Below are 21,072 nucleotides of genomic sequence, written 5' to 3' on the forward strand. Positions count from 1 at the left end.
TAATCACCAAATCGCTCTTTCAGCAGAACATCTTCCGGGTACCCTCAACACGACAGCAGATGCGTTGAGTCATCTGAAGTCGGTCTGTCACGAGTGGAAGTTGGATAAAGCCACTCTCAAGAAGGTTTTCAATGGTTGGGGTACTCCGTCCATAGACCTGTTCGCCACTCCAGAGACCAGGAAATGCCACTTTTACGCAAGCAGGGAACGCCATCAAGGGTCGTTGGGGAATGCGCTTTCGATGGCCTGGTCAGGCCTCATTTGTCTACACTTTTCCGCCAATTCCCCTAATTCCAAGATTGCTCAGGAAGATCAAAGCAGAACCATGCACAATGATTCTAGTAGCACCAGCTTGGCCCCACCAGTTTTGGTTCACGGAGCTCCTCCTGATCTTTCATCATCATCCAAGTCATCTGCGGCCAATTCCCTCTCTATTGACGATGTCCCAGGGCCAAGTGGTGCATCCAGATCCGAGATCACTTAAGTTGATTGCGTGGCTCCTAAACACCGAGAATTTCAGAACTTAAGATATCCCTCAGGAATGTAAGGTAGTGCTAGCTGAGGCCCGTGCACCGAGTACGAATAAAACTTATCGTTCCAAATGGAAACGTTTCTGCATGTGGTGCCGCCGAGAGAACATCCATCCTTTTTCTTCTGCTCCTCATCAAATCTTACCTTACATTTTGTCTCTGGCCAAGTCAGGTCTTGCTCATTCTTCTATCAAAATTTACCTGGCTGCGATCTCTAGATTCAGACGGACGGCTTCTGGTCCTTCTCTCTGGTCGGCAAGAATTGTCAAACCATTTTTAAAAGGACTCTTTAGAGTTTTCCCTCCGGTCAGACCGCCGCCTCCCATGTGGCAACTCAATTTGGTTCTTGCTCAACTCGTGAGACCTCCTTTTGAGCCTCTTCATAGAGAGGATCTTAAATTTCTTTCATGGAAAGTGGCCCTCCTTCTCGCTTTAACATCTGCCAGGAGGGTTGGGGGACTTCAAGCTCTCACTATAAAGGATCAGTTTTTACAGTTTAAGGAGGACTCTTATTCTGAGAACAAATCCGAAATTCATTCCCAAAGTGCCTTCGGATTTTCATTTGAATGAACCAGTCATTCTAAAATCTTTTTTCCCTCGACCTACGACCCCAGCGGAAAGGTCTCTTCATTCCTTGGATGTCCAAAGATGTTTAAAATTCTATCTCCAACGCACCAAGGATTGCAGGAAAATCTACACAGCTCTTTGTCGCTTTTAGTGCACCTTGCACAGGTCTTCCCCTTTCAAAGCAAGGAGTTGCACGTTGCATTGCCAGTGCGATCAGTTACTGCCATCAAGCGGCTTGTAAGCCCCTAGACGGGTGGATCCGGGCGCACTCCACAAGATCAGTCTCATCGTCTACTGCTCTTTTCGCTGGAGTGCCGATCAAGGACATATGCAGGGCAGCTACATGGAGCAGTGCCCATACATTCACGAAGCATTACTGCGTGGACTCTTTCACGCGGAGCGAGACAGCAGTGGGACATGCAGTCCTCAGGAACCTCTTCCAGTGAGCGGTGAGCTTTCCCTTTTAACCCTCCTTCCTGTTATTGCTATTGCACATTTTGTATCACATGATGTTTTCTGACTAATGTTTTGTATATCTGGTTATTGCTTATATGACTATACATACAAGGTTATGCCAGTGTTTATTTCACAAAATGTGCATTGTTGCTAACAACTCTGATACAAGCTATGGGAATCTATGAAAGTTTCAATACTGGAGTAAGAAAACAAGTTACTTACCTGTAACTTTGGTTCTCCAGTATTGGTAACTTTCATAGATTCCCATGCGCCCACCCTCCTCCCCTGGGAAAGCTCAGCCTTCAGCAAATTTGGTTACTCTGTTACACAACGGCTACGAAAATCTGAGGCTGTCTCAGTAAGGTTCTATGGGGTGAGGATAATCTGATTGGTTGTTGCCTTAGTTTGGTCTCTTTTACAAAAAGAGGTGGATATGCTATAAAATGAGATGAGGCCTAGGCCTTTTTTTCTCTTTTGTATATACTGCTATGTTATTTTTCTATTTACCGAGACTCCCATTCCGACGACGGGGAATAATACAAGCTATGGGAATCTATGAAAGTTACAGGTAAGTAACTGGTTTTCCTTTCTCCGTTTGGTCTTGTATGACCCAAGGCTGCTTTCATAGAACCCTTTGTTTTTGATGGCCTTAGCACTGCCCAGCTCTTTGTGCTCCTGAACCTTCCATTGGTACGAGCTGGTCCTGGGGACACCTCTCACAGGAAATAAGACAATGTAAGCTTTGGTCAACTTTTCCATACAACAAGTTGATTAAATCCTAACTGACTTTCAGTCAACAGTCTAACATAGTTGTTGTTCACCGTGAGCACATTTATGGTGAACTCCACAAAACCACTCCTTCCCCTCTTCCGAAGCATCCCTCTCACAGGGTATGTGCAGCTATACCCTGCACCAGCTTGTGTGGTTGACTTAAATCCACCTGCACCCACTACCAATACTGACTCTTGCTGTGTGCAGTTTGCTGCCGTGCGGTTAGCTCAGATGTCACTCATGCACATCTCCCGTTCTCTGGTGCTCCTCTTCCTCCTTAAACTTGATCCAGCTTCTTCTTGATGCTCCTTATACCACCCACAGTCTGAAAGACTGGGCCAGTCAGTTGTTCAGTTATTGATTCTTTTGTTGTATCTGATTTTTAAAGTAGAGTTTTCCCTGACCATTATAAAATAGGCATGTTAATAAAATGCTGACATTCTATGTCAGATCTTGATGCTTTGCTATTCTTTAGTGATCATTGCTTGTTGAGGAAAGGCTCGCTAGCGGTCTCTAACAGGTACCTAGTAGGGCAACTCGTTTTTTTGGTCCTGAGGAAGAAAGCCAAGGGGATGGCTTCTGGAACATGTCGACCTTGTTGGAGGTGACTCATTATAGTACGCCATCTACACCTCCCCACTTTTACTATTCTCAGCCAGGGAAGACAAAGTATTTTCATTCCACTAGCCAGAGAATTTTTACCCATCTCACATTTTCTTTTCACGATCCCACGCACTACACATACTCACCAATCACTGAATAAAGTGCTCCTGCGTCTACGCATGTCGTAGCACACCCTGTCCCGTAGAGGGGGCGGGAAGACCCCAATGATGAAGCATGACACTGTGTGTGAGGGGTATTTTACAATTTTTTGAAACATTGCCCTTCCCACAAATTGAGAGGAGCTCTGATCCTTTTGCACCATTTTTCACATATGACTAAACACTTCAAATAAAAATAAAAAATAGCAGCACACACATGGGTGCATATATATTCACATAATACATGGTAGAATCCCTATGTTGGATCACAACCTCTGTAGGGCAGCCTGATGTAACCTTGGGAGGAAGAGTGTCTACTTATGATGATAGGAGTGTTGGTACATCTGTGGATGAACCGGTTGAACAGAATGAAGTGTGAAGGTTGTTAACTTACAGTCCACTATCAGTCAAACAGGTTCTGGAGATGTTAATACTCTGTTACCTGGAGGCAAAGGGTGTCTAGCTTCCCATTGCAAGCTGATGGTATGACTCAAACAGGGCAGTCGAGCGGAGCCATTTGTGTGCTGCGCATTCGAAGTAAGACCCTGTTAAGATAAATATATCAAGCTAGCACTGCATCCACGGCTGTGCGTATACAGACTGCAGACTATGGTGTGAACAGCCACCAGTTAAACAATGGATACATCCTTGTTAGTATGTTTTCCCCTGGTAGAGAGGAGTGATAAAGCATGCAGTGAATGCCTATATACTCATTCGGAGAAAAGAAAAACTGTGAACAAGCTATGGAGTTGGGTGCTAAAAATTACTTCTTACCATTTAACCCCTTCCCTGCTCATGACGGAACCACTCCGTCATGAGCCACGGGCGCGCTGTGCTCATGACGGAGTGGTTCCGTCATGCTGCTGCCATTGGCGGCCGCTCCGCCCACGCGGCACTGATTCCCCGCCTGTGCGGGCGATCAATGCAAGTGGGCGGAGTCGTGACGGAACCACTCTGTCATGAGCACAGCTCGCCCGTGACTCATGACGGAGTGGTTCCGTCACGAGCATGGCGGTGCCGCGCTGACCCCGAACCCCCCCCCAGCGCCGCGGCAGAATTTGTGCCGCGGCGAAGGGGTTAATAAACTAAACTGATTGGATTGTTTCCCTTTTGTATGTGTGCCCTTCTTTACAGTGAAAGGATTACCATAGGATAGGGAATCTGTGACGATTCTCACCTTCCTGGGCTATCTAGGCCTTAAGATATTCTTATGTTCCTGCTGGGATAGAACCTATGGATGACGTGGTCTGTGGCATATATTAGATTGAGAAGTGATTAGTTTCAGTTTCTATATTTCATAACATGCCAATGTGAAAGTTTGACACCTAGGTCTGAAGGCAAATTGATATAATATATTCAGCATTTGGCAAGATTGGTTTGTTCGAAAAAATTTTGGGAGTTAACATTCAGGGTTAAACTTTTAGATTAGCTGGTGGCCACTATCTTGGCACTAAACACTGTGACGTGTGACTATTTGCAGAGATGGGTGGATGAGTTTGGGGTTTTCTTTATGGTATATGTCTACGCCTGAGAGTACTGATGCACAGTTTTTGTTGAGGTACAGTATGTTCGTAGTATGTGTGGCTGTAGGTTCACATGCTGTGCATGCTCCCTTCACCCCTCCCCCGCCCCCCCTCTTCTAGCATTCGGCCCGGACAGTAGCAATTTGTTTTGTGCTTCAAGACCCTCTCTGACTTCTCCTTTGGTCCAGAATGCATTAGCACACAGGCTCCACCTTTGACTATTTTGTTCCACCATAAAGCTCAGACGTTCGCGATGCTGCTCTGAAGTGAAAGAATTATACACACTGGATTTATAAATTTTTTCCACTTCATTTTGGGTTCTACAGTTCCCTCTATCTCTCCAGCGATGAATACGATCTTTTATCAAAAGTTTTTTTAATAAACGTCAGAAATGAGCATTGAAGTTGGACATACTTTGACACACCGTGGTCTCGATTAGCTCTTTCCCTCTGAGATCAGTTTAGTTTTTTTTTTTTAATGTACTTAAGAGTGCTTTATGGCACTCACTCCACTCCATTCCATTTGTGTCCTAGGTGCAACACCAAATACCCTTAGGCCGACAGCCACAAGATCTGCAACCTCTGCCTTTCCCCAAAGCACACCAAACAGTCCTGTGTCACTTCCTTCGCTTTGAGCTGCAAAAAAACACTGAGACACAGGCGGTGGAGAAGGTGGTTGCAATTACAAGATGCAATTGCAAAAATTTGGGGGGCTGGAGAGATCCCTGTGCCGTGGAGGAAGACACCCACCCTTATCACATTTCCCCGTCCCAGGCACAAGGAGAATCTGAGGCCCTGTTCTCTGAGGCCTCTAATGTGGAGGAAAACGAAGTCTCAGAGCCAGCACCACCACAGGAGCCAGTTTCGTAGTCAAAGAAGAGGGTCACACCACACATCAGTTGCGCCTCAAAGGGAGTCACCATTGGTCATGTCAGAGGAGTGCTCCCACTTGAGTTGGGCATCGAATCTAGAGCCAAAGCATGCCCCATACTCAAGAGGTTGGATTGGCATCGAACAGAACCCCACCCATGGGGCCTCATCCTTCTCCGTCTGTTTGGTGCCCAGGCACAGAAATGCCTCCCTCTGCACCGTAACTGCTACATCACTTGTACACCGAAGCTGCCACCGCCACACCACCTCAACCCCAAGCTGCTGACAAGCCTTGAAGCTGAAGTGGATAATGATTAGCCAACAACCAAAGTTTGTTGGTCCTGAGATCACTCGTGGGTCAAACGCTTCAGAGGGGTCCATCTTTTGACGACTGGCTGACATCCTGGACGAGAAGCAAAAGAAACTCTTTATTAACCTGGTCACTGGCAAGATACCAGATTTCTGGCTCCAGAAGTCATCTCCATTCCAAAACCGACATTCCTTGTATTTAAGTTAGACCCGCAATCTCCTCCTCTTTTACACTGTGAAACCCTAAGAGGATTTGACTTATGGCTTCTAGCCGAACTCTTTCAAACACTACTGTGCATCTAAACTGCTGGATCTGTTTACAGTGCCTGTGCAGGAACTTGTTTCCTACCTTCTGCATCTTTACATGGCTGGTCTCTCATATACTTCAATAACTCTACACCTATCTGCAGTTACAGCATTCCTCCAAAACAGACAGCATTCATCTTTTCTCAGGGTCCCTATCATTAAAGCTTTCATGTAAGGTTAAAAGAGGGAAATGACTTAGTTCTCTTCCAGGGGATACTCCTTATTAGTCATAAGCACTGAATTATCTCCGCCCACGTGCGGGAACCCGAGCATATACAAAAAAATACATATATATGTGTATGTTTTAGAAAAGGAGTACATAGTACTAAATAAACACACGTATGCATGTATAACATAATAATATGAAGCCCCATACATATCCAATAGGCTAAGAAGCCAAAGTTACATGTATTTCTCTAGTATGAAAATAATACATATAATGTAAGAGAAGGTCATGCACAGTCATAGCATTCCGCAATAACCTTTTATTTTCATAAAGGAAAACAGGTAATAGCAGGCAATTAGCCTAAAAAAGGCTGCATAAATAAATAACATCTTTGTACAGAAAAGGGAACTGGCCTTTAAGTCCTCAGAGACCCTGAGCACCTTGCCTTTAAGGCCTCCAGGAGCCCTCTGCTCCCATCATGCACCACAGGTGACAGGTCAGTTCTTTTTTCCGGCTCCTTCTGTGAGGAACCTGGAGTTTGAGCTAACTGATCTTGATCTTTTTTTCATTCAGAATTGATATTCTAACTACTTTATTCGATGTTACTGGTGGTATTTACTAGTCTTTTTCTCACAATTTGGTCATTCTTTTTAGTCCATAATGCCACCTTTTATTTTATAAATGTCCCTCCTGTGGGAAGAAGATGGCTAAATCTGATCCTCATTCGGTCTGCGTCGCGTGCCTACCTTCTTCTCACGGAACAGAGACCTGCTACCATTGTCTTCAACTTTCAAGAAGACCAGTGAAAGACAGAGAGAAGATCAGACTTCTAGGCTTGATGGACAGAGGAAAACATCATAAAAGCGGCCCAGAGAGTCAGCATACCTCTAGAGGGTCCTCCTCTCCGAGAAAACGGCAAAGATCTACATCACCAGAAGCTAGAAGTAAGAAAAAACATCACAGCGCGTCGTCGACGTCGAGACCAACGACGCAAGTGAGATTGGCGTCGAAGACAAGATCACCGTCGAGAAGTAAGTTGACGTCGAGACATGCTACGGGCTCGAAGCATGATAGACCTCAGTCGACGTCGAAGCGCCCGTCGTCATCAATTCAGAGGTCGAGATCTCCGCCCCCTTCTCTAAGGTCGGTGTCGAGACACTCCAGATCACCCTCTCGGACCCGTCAGCGGTCTATGTCGAGGGTACGGTCGTCGTCGAAGATGCCGCATGAACACCAGCGGTCGACGTCGAAGAGACCGACGTCGAGGGCGTCTTCTCATAGATCTCCATCGTCAAAAGTGTCATCCCCCACGGTCGTCGTCGATGGTGGCTCACTCCGGTTCGACGTCGAGGTGATCGACGTCGAGAGACAGGCAATTTGTTCCTGCTGAAGACTTAGAAAGACCGACGTCGAGATCATGGTGCTCGGCGTTGAGGGAATCTTCTTCCTCGCCTGGTATAACTATTATACAGGTTACACCGGAGGGCTCTCCGACTAGTGAGAACAAGTCTCCTCCTATCAACATGTCACCAAGATGGTTGGAGGACATCAGGCACTGGAAGATCCAACCCAGACCTTCTGAGAGGCCTCCTACCATGGAATTATCACGGCCTCCCGCTGGTAGGTCCCCTTTAAGACAGCGCTCACGCTCAACAGAGCGCCCAAGGTCCCGCTGATCGCATACACCAAGGAGAAGACGGAGGTCTCCTACAACGACCCTATCAACAAGGTCTTCTTATAGAGATTACTCACAGACTATCTAGTCAACGCCACCATCCAGGGTTTCCCCAGTTGATGATCTTGGGACATTCAACGAGGTGCTCTGTAGAGATGCCAGCAAGTTGAATATAACCATTACTGTTCCGCAGGTGACTACTTCCATCATATTTAAAACCCTGCACCATCGAGCTTCGGCAAAGCCCCTTCCTTTGGTGCCAGGATTACTAGACCCTGCAATGAAAACCTTTTTGACACCTGCCACAGTGGGCTCGGTCCCGCAAGAATTTCTAAAAAGTACAAGGCCCCAGACCAAGATCCTTTATTTCTGCGTTGTGACCCTCCACGGATTCCCCTATAGTTCCGCCGCCAGAAAGGCTCATTCCAATACTTCCATTTCGTCTGCTCCTCCAGAGAAGGACCGCAAAAACATGGATTCTTTGGGACGGAGAATGTGCAGTACTTCTGGGTCTGTCATGAGAGTGGCTAGCGCAGCCGCTCTACTGGGACTATATGACCGGTCTTTATGGGACTCTTTAACAAGATTTACCGAAAAATTACCCAAAGATGATCAACGGGATTTTCTAGAGATTTGTACAGGAAGGTGGTCTGGTAGCAAACCAGATCATTAGTACCACGGCTGATTCTGCAGACTTGGCAGCCCATAGATATGCACATGGTATTTGCTCTCGAAGATCAGCATGGCTTCGACTCACGGGTCTCAGACCTGATGCTCAACGAAAGATAGTCAATCTGCCCTTTAATGTTTCGTCATTGTTCAGTTCACATGTGGATGACAAAAATGAAAACTGAGTTGGATACCAGCAGCGGGGTCAAACCTCTAACTGGTCATCGCAGACCCAAGGTCAGACGCAACAAAGGTCCCAGTTCCAACAACATAGACCGGGACATGGCAGAGGTGGAAACAAACCGCAGTCAACTGCACCAAAGCAGCCACAAAAGCAATGAGGTGTGTCTTCCTCCAAAGCTGTTGTTCACTCCGGTGGGAGGAAGTGTTTCGTTACATCTGGAGGAGTGGAAAAGACAAAAGACAAATGGGTCATCAATATTGTACAAAATGGCTATCTTCTCAGGTTCAGAACTCCTCCTCCACCTGTACCTCCGAGAGGCATTTCTCACTGCGACCACCAATTGTTACAAACGGAGGTAAACATCTTATTGAAGAAAGGAGCTATAGAAAAAGTCCCCGCTCCTCAAAGAAATCAAGGAGTCTACTCTTGCTACTTCCTTGTTAAAAAAAAAAATAGGTCCCATCACAGAATACAGACCTATACTGGGCTTGAGACTGTTGAACAAATACATCCGCAGAGTAATTTCGAATGTTAGCAATCCATCAAATTTTGCCTCCGCTTCATCAAGGGGATTGGATGTGCTCCATCGACTTACAGGACGCATACTTCCACGTACCAATCTCAAATATCGCAAATTTCTACGGTTTTGAGTGTCATTTCAACATTACCAGTACTCACTTTCTCCCGTTCAGGCTCAAATCAGCCCCCAGACATTCTCCAAATGAATGGCTGTGGTGGCTGCTTTTTTCCACAAGTTGAAAATATTCATATATCCTTACCCGGACGACTGGCTCCTGAAGAGCCCATCTCCAACTCTGCTGCAGGATCATCTCTCGTGCTGCCTTCAGATTCTCAACAACTTGGGCCTTAATGTCAATTTCAAGAAATCCATACTAAATCCAACACAAACGATCCATTACCTAGGCTCCTTCCTGGACACTGAAAAAGCAAGCGTGTGTCCTTCGTAGGAGACGTTGTCATCAATCCGAGAGAAATGCCTGAACCTTCTTCACACGCATCTCCCGACAGTTCGACAGGTGTCATTACTACTGGGCTCGATGGCATCATGCATCTTTATAGTACCAAACGCACGATTGCACATGCGTCCATTACAACAATGCTTGGAAGACCAGTGGATGCAAGTATCAGGGCGCTGGGAGGATCAGTTAATTCTCCACCAATCAGCCAAAGACTCCATCCGGTGGTGGATGAAGCGATCGCACCTGATGAAGGGAGTTCCTTTCCCCCAGGACCCTCCAACCCAGACTATAGTCACGGACGCCCCTCTTCTGGGTTTGGATGCTCATATGGGTCCTCTGCAAGTACATGGTCTATGGACTGACTCAGAAAAGAGTTACCACAGCAACCTGCTAGAGCTGAAAGCCGTACATCTAGCTCTCAAGTCCCTGTTTCCGTTGTTCAAGTCTCAGTCCATTCTAATCCAAATGGACAATACAACGACGATGTATTATTTGAACAAATAGGGTGGTACCCGATCGAGAACACACTCAATAGAGTCTCAAACGATATGGAACGGGCTTCTAGCGAGAGACCTGTCAATAGTAGCCATTCATCTACCAAGCTCTCTCAACTCCTAGGCGGACTTCCTCAGCAGAGACTCCGTCGAAGCCCACGATTTGGTTCTCAACAACGAGGTCGCTCACATGTTTCAAGAATGGGGAATGCCAGACATCGACCTGTTTGCAGACACGGCAAACGCAAAATGCCCAGTCTTCGCATCCAGGTTTCCCCAACAATAATCTCAAGGGAATGCCCTTTTGATCGAATGGTCTCAGAGCTTACTGTAAGCTATTCCACCGATTCAGTTGATCCCAATTGTAATCAACAAGCTGTACAGGACCAACACCAGGATGATCCTAATAGCCCCAGAGTGGCCTCGCCAGTGGTGGTTTCCGGACCTCCTTCAACTATCGGAAGTCGCACACAGGAGGTTGCCATGCCACCCGGATCTCCTATCCAAACAGGCAGGGAGAGTATTCCACCCCAATCTGTACTCCCTCTGGTTGACAGCATGGCTCCTGAAGTCATACAATATGGACACCTACAATTGAATCCAGACTGTATGGCTATTCTCAAAGAAGCGAAAAGACCTTCCACGAGGAGATCGTATGCCTTCAAGTGGAAGCGTTTCTTCCTATGGTGTGTGGACAATGGACATGATCCCATCCGGGGTCAGGAACAGGTGATTTTATCCTACTTGCTGCATTTGGCTAGATCTTGTCTTCAGTTCGCTTCTATCAAAGTCCACCGTGCAGCTATCACAGCCTATAGGAAGTACCCCAACCAGACCTCTTTGTTTAGGATTCCTGTGGTAAAGAATTTTCTTGAGGGCTTGAGAAAGGTTTACCCACCAGTCAGGTCTCCCTCTCCTCCATGGGAGCTTAACATTGTGTTAACAAAGTTGATTGTTTCGAGCCTATTCATAAAGCTTCCTTGCAGTATTTAACATGAAAAGCCGCTTTCCTGATGGCTATTACATCTGCTCGCAGGGTCAGTGAGAACCAGGCTCTCTGTTGTAAAGAACCTTACACTGTGTCAGAGTAGTTCAAAGAACACATCCTAGTTTTTTGCCTAAAGTAGTCTTGGACATTCATATTAACCAGACTATCACTTTACCTACCTTTTTTCGAATCCTATGAATCCTCCGGAAAGATCTCTACACTCCCTCGATCTCAATAGGGTTCTGAAGTTTTACTTGGATAAAACAAAGACACTGAGGAAATCAGAACGTTTGTTTATTAACTATGGTCCTGTTAACACAGGTTCTGCACCCTCCAAAAGATCCATCTCGAGATGGATAGTTTCTTGTATTATACTATCATACCAATTACGTAGATATCAAAGGGGAGGGAATAAGAAGCAGTGATCCATCCGGCTTCCAAAGGTAATACAAAAAATCAAGTTGGGGGAGAATGGATCACTTGTCCTGTAGTATCAGGGTCTTCAATGTTAGAAAACTGTATAGGAAAACCCTCATACTACTGTAAATATCAGTGGGTCTACCTCCAGGTGGAGGACAGCATACCAACGTAAGAAACCCAATGATGATGCTGTGACAGTACACGAAGGCGGAGAATCAAGATACACCGCCCCCGACCTGTGTACTCATATGAGGGTTTTCCTATACAGTTTTCTAACATTGAAGACCCTGATACTACAGGACAAGTGATCCATTCTCCCCCAACTTGATTTTTTGTATCATACCAATTAGCCAACAAATCCCTTCCGTGGAAACCTAAGGCTCATTCCACTAGAGGGAAAGCTTCTACCACGGCTCTCTTGAGGAATGTCCCCATGGCAGAGATTTGTAAAGCAGCTACATGGCAATTAGTTCATACGTTTACTCGCCACTACTGTTTAGATACTGACATGCAGGTAGATGCTCAGGTTGGGCAGGCTTCGCTGAGAAAGTTGTTTGCTAATACCGTTTAACATGTGTATTTCAATTTTGTTTGCTGCTTTTTGCTCGTCCGCGAGCAAGTGGGTAAGGGCTTGCTACTCTATTCAGTGCTTATGACTATTAATGAGTATCCCCTGGAAGAGAAGGATAAGTTACTTACCTGTAATCCTAGTTCTCTTCCAGGGATATACTCTTCAAAATCATAAGCAACCCTCCCGCCTCCCCAGACGAGCATTAACAGTTTATACGGTATTCTTGCATCTTAGATGCAGGTTCCTACAGGTTTCTTATACCGTACAAAAGAACTGACCCACCTGTGGTGCATGATGGGAGCAGAGGGCTCCAGGAGGCCTTAAAGGCAAGGTGCTCAGGGCCTGAGACTTTAAAGGCAAGGTGCCTGTTTCCTTTTCTGTACAAGGATGTTATTTATTTATGCAGCCTTTTTTAGGCTAATTGCCTGCTATTACCGGTTTTCCTTTATGAAAATAAAAGGTTATTGCGGAATGCTATTACTGTGCATGTCCTTCTCTTACATTATATATATATATATATATATGTGTTATTTTCATACTAGAGAAATACATGCAACTTTGGCTTCTTAGCCTATTGGATATGTATGGGGCTGCATATTTTTGTTATACATGTATATGTGTTTGTTTATTTAGTACTATGTACTCCTTTTCTAAAACATACACATATATTATGTATTTTTTTGTATATGCTCCGGGTACCCGCACGTGGGCGGAGATAATTCAGTGCTTATGACTTTGATGAGTATACCCCTGGAAGAGAACTAGGATTACAGGTAAGTAACTTATCCTTCTTGTTTTTCCCCCTCTTTAAAGGGGGACTGCTTGTCTGGTAGGCGTTCGCAGAGCATGTGCACCTACAGCACTATACGCTACAAGCAGATGGTTACAGGGAAAGTAGTATTTTCCTCCCAGTGGATATTCATCCCAGGAATGTTGCTGAATAGCTGGAGCTGACAGTGACCATTGATGTTGATCAAGAGTTTTTACTGAAGCATAGACTAGGAGCACAGTGAGGGAGAAGCAGCCAGCTACTTAGGGGCCTTAAAGTGAAGTGTCTGATTTTGCTCCTTATCAAGAAGCTAGAAGTGAACTTTCAAGGCTAATTTAATGGGCTTGTGTTAGGAGATGAGCACGAGATTTGTAGTTGTATTCTAAGGAAGCAGTAGTTTAAGGTGGTGCTGTTTATCTTCGGCAGATCAGAATTGCAGTAGACTAGTCTGTGGGTGATCCTTTCAGATGAATTTCTATACAATTGTTCCATTTTAAAAGAAAAGTAAAATTATACAGCTGAGAGTGGGATTCTGATTTCAAGGTGATATGAGCCAGAATAACCTAATATGCCGATCACAATGGTAGAAGTAGTGGGCAGATGAATGTCCACTGTTTTCTGCTGCTATTTTTCTCATTTTGTGTCTTTTTATTAGGCCTGGGCGGTACATTCCTTTCCGCTCGTGGAATTTGGGTAATTTTGCAGAATATTTTGCTTGTTCGCACTTTCAGAATGCGTGTTCGCAAGATATTTCTCCCCAAGCACGCAAACAGCATTCACGAACAGGAAAAAAGCATCGCGAATGGGCAGAACATGCAATTCCGCGTGTTCGCAGATCTTTTGCGTGCTCGCGGAGATTTTTTTTAATGTTTCGTGGAGTTTTGCGTAGCGTGCCTACGCAAATTCCGCCCACCCCTACTTTTATCCTTCTTGTTTTTCTGGCATTTCTTTTCCTGTTCATCCTCGTTTTTCCCCAACATGGTTAAGTCGCCTGTACCTAGTCTAGAGCGTACTACCTGCATCCCCTTTAGCCTATGTCTAGTTAAAGCCCCAGGTTATGAGCAGCGATGCTGTTTGGCTGCCACATCTTATATGGCTGCAGTTATTTTCAGTGCTCACCTCCACTGGTTGTAAAAATAGGTTCATTTGAATAGGGGATTTCGCCTACGCCTGGCCGATGGCAGTTGACTGACGTGCTTGATTTTAATGGCTTCAAACTGAGATGAATTGACAAGTTTGACAACGCAAAAGTACACATATTTAGGTGGCCTCGCAGTATTAGGTGATTAAAGTAATGCAATTAAGACGTTCTTGCCTAAACATAATATAGCATTTACATAGATTGCTGGCAGAGCCTATGAGGGGTGCTGAAGGAACTATAAATGTCTTGAAATAGGCTCTACTCCACGCAAAAGCATTACTTTTTGCAGCCCTGGTTCTCGAATGTTAACTTCTCGTAAGTTTTTCAGACTTTACTGTAACTCTAAAATGGCAGGAATCCATTGTAAATTTTCATCTCAAGAGATTAGAAACCTCTTAATCTTCGATATGTGTTCGTGTACCCCAACTTCCTGCTGTGCTCCACTCCAGACTCTGTTGGTCTAAAAAGGGAGGCCCTAAGAAAGCTTCCTTGTGGCTCAGTTGCCCCCCCACCACTCCCCAGAAATATAAAACCATACTATCATCACTCCTCTTCTAAGAAGGTCTACTGCTTTTCACGCCATTTGAAAGTCACCTGCCTCTTGAGTAACTACCAGTTTATTGTCTGCCCAGCGGTGTAAGTCAGTGACATCCTGAGCAACTGCCCCTCCAGTGTTCGTTCCTGGCACAGTAAATAAAGTATTCTTTTGGACCCAGTGAAGCCACTTATCACACAATGCTCTGAATTGTTCACAGCCCCCAAACCAATGTGCAGTAGGCGCTGCTTCATCCCTTCTGTACTTCTTTCTTTCTGAGCCTGTGCTGACCCTATTTGCTTTCTTCCTGTTTTAGATGAGGCAATTGCCTATCTTTTTAGAACCCAACCACTTTAGATATGTTGGTGATGCATGAGTCTGAGCGATCAGACATTCCTATCAGTGTCCTCTGCATAGCTCCTGAGGTCGTACAACCTTGACTTCCATGTTTATGCTCAAAACAGTTGATTGCACATACGGTTTCATGACTGTTAAGTGGACCATCAGCACATCCAGGTTCATATGCAGTGGAAATATCTGGGCATGCATAGGGGTCGACTGAAATCATGTTCTTATGCCCAGTAGACCTCCAGCTCTCTCAAATGCTCAGCATCTGTGAACACCTCACCCTCTTTCCATAAAGGCCTAAGCCTAGTAGTCTCACTGTGCATATGACTTATTTGTAAGTCATAAGTGGAAAGTTCTTTCCAGAAGTGTTGTACACCATGTGTGTCTTCTCCAAAGACGCCTCCCTGACTCAGGGAGTCTCAGTATTGCTCCCATTGGAATGTACTGCCAGGGCTGTTACGAAGTCCTGCTTGGTTTCCCCACCACCACTTCAAAGTTACACAAAAAGTGACTAACTTACATCTGGTGTGATAATGGAATTACAGCAAACCATCCTGGCAGATCCACCCATAAGATACCCAACTGGTTCCTCATCGGACAGCAAACCACGTATCTCACCAGACTCTTTGATCTACTGACTGCCGTAGTCTGTCGATTAACCAAGAAGTTCAAACAGATGGGAGTGAGATCCTGAAAACACACACTTAAGCACTGCTTCAATCCTCAAATAATGGAAATGGGTAAACACACGCCTGTTCTAAGTTGTACGAAACTTGAACCTAACTACAAGACTTGTAATTGTGCTATTGTTCTTCAACATTGGATGCTGTAGATTCACACACTGAATGCCATCCCATGCCATTGAGCAGGTGTTCCACAGTACTTGCATATTGTCAGTAGAAACAAATGAACTTATTTGCTGTAGTATCCTGTCCATGTCATTATAAATGTTTTCCAGTATCCTCCTCTCATGAGCGCGAAAAAAGTAACTGGTGTTCTGAGGCAACTTGCCAGAACAAGGCATCATGTGATTGAAAGGTACTAACTAGCACCTTAAAGGAGCAGTGTCTTACTTTTTAGCCTTACAGAGTTCAGCCTCTATTATTGTTTCACTTCATGTCACACATTTTTCAGAGTGCATAAGGAAGTGATAGTTATGCTGTAATATTGTTCTGTGAATTTATTTTAAAAGATGGACCTCATTTTAAAAGAAGAAAACCACAGAAAATATTGAAAGCCCAGCTTTAGAAAGACTCTAGTGCATGGTTATTCATTTACAATGATGAGATTTAGAACAGTTATTGTAATCGTTTTATGCAGTTGTTTTGTGCGAAATGCAGTAGGAGCATTCTAATGTTTGAATTCAGTGAATATTCCCCTAATGCAAAACTAGGATTACAAGTGAGTAACATTTCCTTTACATTCATTGGTGGAAAGGGCTTCTAAGAGGTTCCAGTTACCTGTATCCGTTACCAAAACGGATTGCTTCTTTGAAAATTTCAAAGAAGTTCCCGGGCCGTCAGTCAGATTGTAGATTGTATTAGACAGAAGGGCTTCAAAACCAGGCAAGCTTTTGTCTGTCTTGGTTTCTCATCTGATCAAAAATACAAGGCACCAGAGAATACACCTGCTTCTCTGACTGGATAACGCAGGTGTTTCTCCTAGAAGCTACATCCATTAAAGCTGGTAACACCCTAGCGATTGCCAGGTACTGTGACAAGCAGATGTGTGCAGGCGTGTCTCCTTAAGATGGTTTTCTGCCTGAGAACAAAGGCCATAATCCAGAAGGATGAAAAGGCGTCATCTGCAATCATAGACGGGGCTTTGGACTTGGCATCCATTGTTTTTCACTGAATGGCAGGTTCAGCAGTGTTAACCTACCACAGTTGGATGCATTCAACATCCTTCCACCCGAAGTGCAATTTTGGTTATTGGTAATGCCCTTCGACTGAGAGCACCTCTTTGTAAGTCATGTTAATGATGCTTCACAAGCAATAAAATCAGGTTATTGTTCAGTTTCTGGAAATCCTACTGTACTGGAGACAGGTTCCCTTCTGAGGAGCAAAACACAGGAGACGCTATCTTGTAAAGGAGGATATTTACCACAGAGGTGTCAGCCAAAGCAACCACAGCAGTTTTCATTTTCGGGAGGCATACTATCAGCTTAGCAATGCACAGCATCCTCCATACTATTGTAAACAACAGTCCTGCTTGGGAGGTGAAGGTCAGTCCAAGCAGCAAGGAACCTCACAGACATTGACATGCTGTAGGCCCCGGGCACCACTTCAGTGGTTCCTTCTTCATCGCGCCCACTAGGTGGAGAATCTCTGCTTACACTTGAAGATAACCCAACATCCTCAGTGCTGCAAGAGGCGCCTGTTTCCGTGATTGCCAAGAAGACATCGCAACTCGTCCCAGAATCCAATCCAAATTCAGTCTTTCACTCCATATTTTTTCGTATTGAAAAAGTCACCAAAGTTGTGACCCATTTTGGATTGGCGGGTGTTCAGCAATTATTTACTCCATGATTCCATATGATTAAGCTGCAAGAAGTTGTCCAGCTCCTCCAAAGTGATTATTACATGACTTTGCTGGATTTGCAAGGCGCTTGTGGCCAAACAAAAACCCACAAGTGGTCTGAAGTCAGCTCCTAGAATTTTTAGTAAATATATGGACCATGTATCAACATGTCTAAAGAAACGAAGACCCCAAATGATCCCTTGTAGGAATGGTTCTTAAAGGACAAATAAGTGAAGTCTTCAATAGGTGCATGTTTGAATATTTTTCTGCAGAAAAATACCTCAAATATAACGAACAGTAAAATGCAGTGTCAATGTCATTTAATCTAGCCTGCTTAACTAGCAATTCACATACTAAGCGTTATGTTAGATAGTTAACAGTGGGTTCTGATAAGCACCTATCGTTTTTAGGTCTCGCCTGACCCAGCGCATGCGCTGGTCTGGCGAGACATTTAGTAGGTGGGTTTAGAAAGTGCTACCCACATTTTTGTGCTGGCGACAAGCTACAGTGCGCGATGGCGTGCAGGCGCACAGCTGCTCCGCGCATTCCCCCCTCCCACCTCGCCCAGCCATCTGCCTTTCCGGCACCAGCCTTCAGCACCATACCCCTCCCCCCGTTGCTGCGCGTGCATCCCTAGCGTGCGTCATCGCGAGCACTTTCGCTTTTACAGTGATCGCGATCGCGATGAGGGATTGTCAGTGTCTTTCTCCCCGAGAAGACATTAGTGAATTAGTTCTGGAAGCAAACACACTTCATTTCATTGGTTGCTTGCGCACGCTGTTATTTCAGCCCCAAAGACAGCGAGCATTAAACAAAATACTAAGATCTCTGTCTGCCTAAATCAACATTGGGCCTGAGGCTTAAACCCTTGTTTAGTTGAAGAGAGCAACTTTCTGGCTATGCACACAGCTGCACCCTGCCTCTGAAAAAAACGTTAGCTAAGATTTGCACCCTCCCCCCTCCAGAAATGGAGACCTTTTGGAAAGTGGACTGTAATAGGTGTATTTTTAAGGATCGCTTACTTTTATTGAGAGAAGAGGCTGCTCGCAGCCATTTTCATCGCATGGCTGGTTCCCCTCCGTCTCTCCTCTTCTCCCCTCCCCTCTCTCGCTGTCTGCTCCTCCTCCCTCCATTTGCAGTTCGCTGCACTGTTACTGAGTTTGCCAGCTCTCTCCGTGAAAAGGAGCAGTTCACTTCCTGGCTTGAAAGAGCAAGCCTGCAAGAAGAAAAGGCAGAGCGTTTGTGTGTTTTCCCCCCCCCCCCCCCTCTCCCCCGATTGCTGTCATTCATGAAACAAATTCTGTGCCTCCTTGTACCTCCTAACGCTCGCTAAATTGCCTGGGAAGTTTGGCAAGTCAACGATGCAACTACAAATGCACGCCTGAAATGTACAGTTTATTTTGACTGTGTCGTAGCGTTTAAATTTAGCCGGAAAGCAGTAAGGCCGTCTCCCTATTATGCTCACAGACACTGAAGTAGTACCGGTACTACAGGTGAATAGCTTGTTCGCTCCTATTTTTCAACTTTTCTATTTAGTAATTTCTCAGCCTGTACTCTGCACATGCTTTTTTATATTCAATAGCAATCAAAGTATTCTGCAATGATTACAACAAAGGAAAACATGACAAAGTAAGAAACAGAAAGCTGTGATGTCAGCATTGACATTCAGCTTTCCTAGATGTAAAAAGTTCATGTCATGAAACAAGTTGGCAACCGTTAGCCATTTTAAACACAGATCTACATTAGGTATCGTCGATCTGAACATAAATAATACACAGTTACTAACAATTGCATGTTCACATGTTAATATAATGCAAACACATTTACTATGAAAACAAGCATTGGCATAGCTAATAGGTCTCACCTTTGGGACCTTATAAGTGTTTAACCATGCAACAGTTAATGTTGTTGCACCAAGGATATTGTGCTGCATAACTAAATACTTATAAGGTCCCAAAAGCGAGACCTATTGGCTATGCCAATGCTTGTTTACTAAGAGTTTCTGTAAATGATACAGCCATGTTTCTGTAAGAGTCTTTTTCTGGTTATTGTGGATTAGCTCACAAGTAGATATTGCCATACATTTCATGGTTGTTTCAGTACAGAGAGGTTCTGTTTAGCTTGCTATGAATTTGGGGGGCTGAAACTACACATTAAACCACAATCTACAATGAAAACTGAACATTATATATGCTAACCAGCCTGCCCACTTTTCACTGGCTCTTTTTTTGATGAAATAAAAAAATATGTATCTATTCAGCAAGATGCAATAGTGCTCATGTTAATCTAATGTAAAGTCTTTTAAAATGTGTGAATTGCAATTCAAATTCAGAATTTCTCTGGCTTGGGGGTGAGATCATTTATTATTTATGCATTCAAAGAAGTAATTAGCAGTTGGAGCTCTTCTCCGATAGCGATAACGGTTCATAAGCGAGTCTGTAACACACCAGTACTTCCTCCTTTGTCTTGAGTGTCTCTGTAAGGTAAAGTTTCAGGAAGAATCTGAAAGTGGCCGCACTGTTATCAAATAGTCAAAACCATGGCACCTGTCCCTGAGAATGAAGCAAGAAAATAATGCAAAGTGAGGTTGAGACAGTGTACTAGGAAATTAGGACAGTATATTGGGAGAGGTAGTTAAATACCATCCTTGTATGCTGCTTTGAGTGCTCGCTATGTTATTAAAATGTTGTGTATGTGTGTGTATGCATGGTACTTTGTGTTATCTGTTAAGGATAGATTTCTCTTTTCAAAGTATTTTCAAATGTGAAGCCTGGTTTTCTTTTTCTTGATTCAGGAATGAGCTGAATGACCACCTCGACACCATGGATTCCAGTCTGGACAATCTGCAGACCATGCTGACGACCCATGGCTTCAGTGTGGACACCAGTGCCCTGCTCGATGTATGCATCTCTGCCCACCTGCATTACACTGTTTACCGCCTCTGCCAGCCTTCATTAGCAGATAGATCTAGGCTATACCTTATGCTCACTATTCCTTCCTTAGTTGATTCCCTCTTTCATTGTTTTCCATATCTTAATTCTCCAAAGTTCAGTTGTGTCGCTTGCTTCCTCCATTTTATATTGAGACTCCTACTATTTCATTTGATGTGCTATTGTGATGATTATCAGTTTTCCCAACTGTTAAAGTGCAATTTATTTATGTATTTTTCATTAATGATCCCTAGATTAGCAACACTGAAATATTTGAGATGTCTACTGTGTTGGAGAGTCCAAGATTGCCCACAGGACACTGCTCGTTGCTAGACACTGCTAGTAGCTATGCCCTAGAGAGATCCTGCAGTCTGTAAGCACAGCGCTTGCCTCACATATATCCTGCTCCCACCTCCAGCCTGCCTCCCTTCTGTACCCTCTGCTGCAGAGCTTACTCTAGTTGCTAAATACGGTCACCAGCAGAAGCCCTGAGCTCGCCTTGTGTCTAGAAACACTTCTAGCAGCGTTGACACCAAGCTCACCTCTACTCTGTAAGCAGTGATCTCGCTTGTCTCGCTTTTGTAAACACT

At 44.6% G+C, this 21,072-nt stretch overlaps 1 protein-coding gene across 4 annotated transcripts in view; it reads left to right on the top strand.

Moving 5' to 3' along the window:
- The window catches only part of HSF1 (heat shock transcription factor 1), a 490,333-nt gene that overhangs the window by 371,064 nt on the left and 98,197 nt on the right, over window positions 1-21,072 (top strand). For all 4 annotated transcript variants that reach the window (XM_085604483.1, XM_085604485.1, XM_085604484.1 and 1 more), the window contains one exon: window positions 20,347-20,452. In XM_085604483.1, the coding sequence (XP_085460609.1) occupies window positions 20,347-20,452 (106 nt within the window). The remainder of the gene's footprint in view (window positions 1-20,346; window positions 20,453-21,072) is intronic.

This window comes from Triturus cristatus, chromosome 5_1, assembly GCF_964204655.1.
Source record: "Triturus cristatus chromosome 5_1, aTriCri1.1, whole genome shotgun sequence".
NCBI classification, from domain to species: Eukaryota; Metazoa; Chordata; class Amphibia; order Caudata; family Salamandridae; genus Triturus; species Triturus cristatus.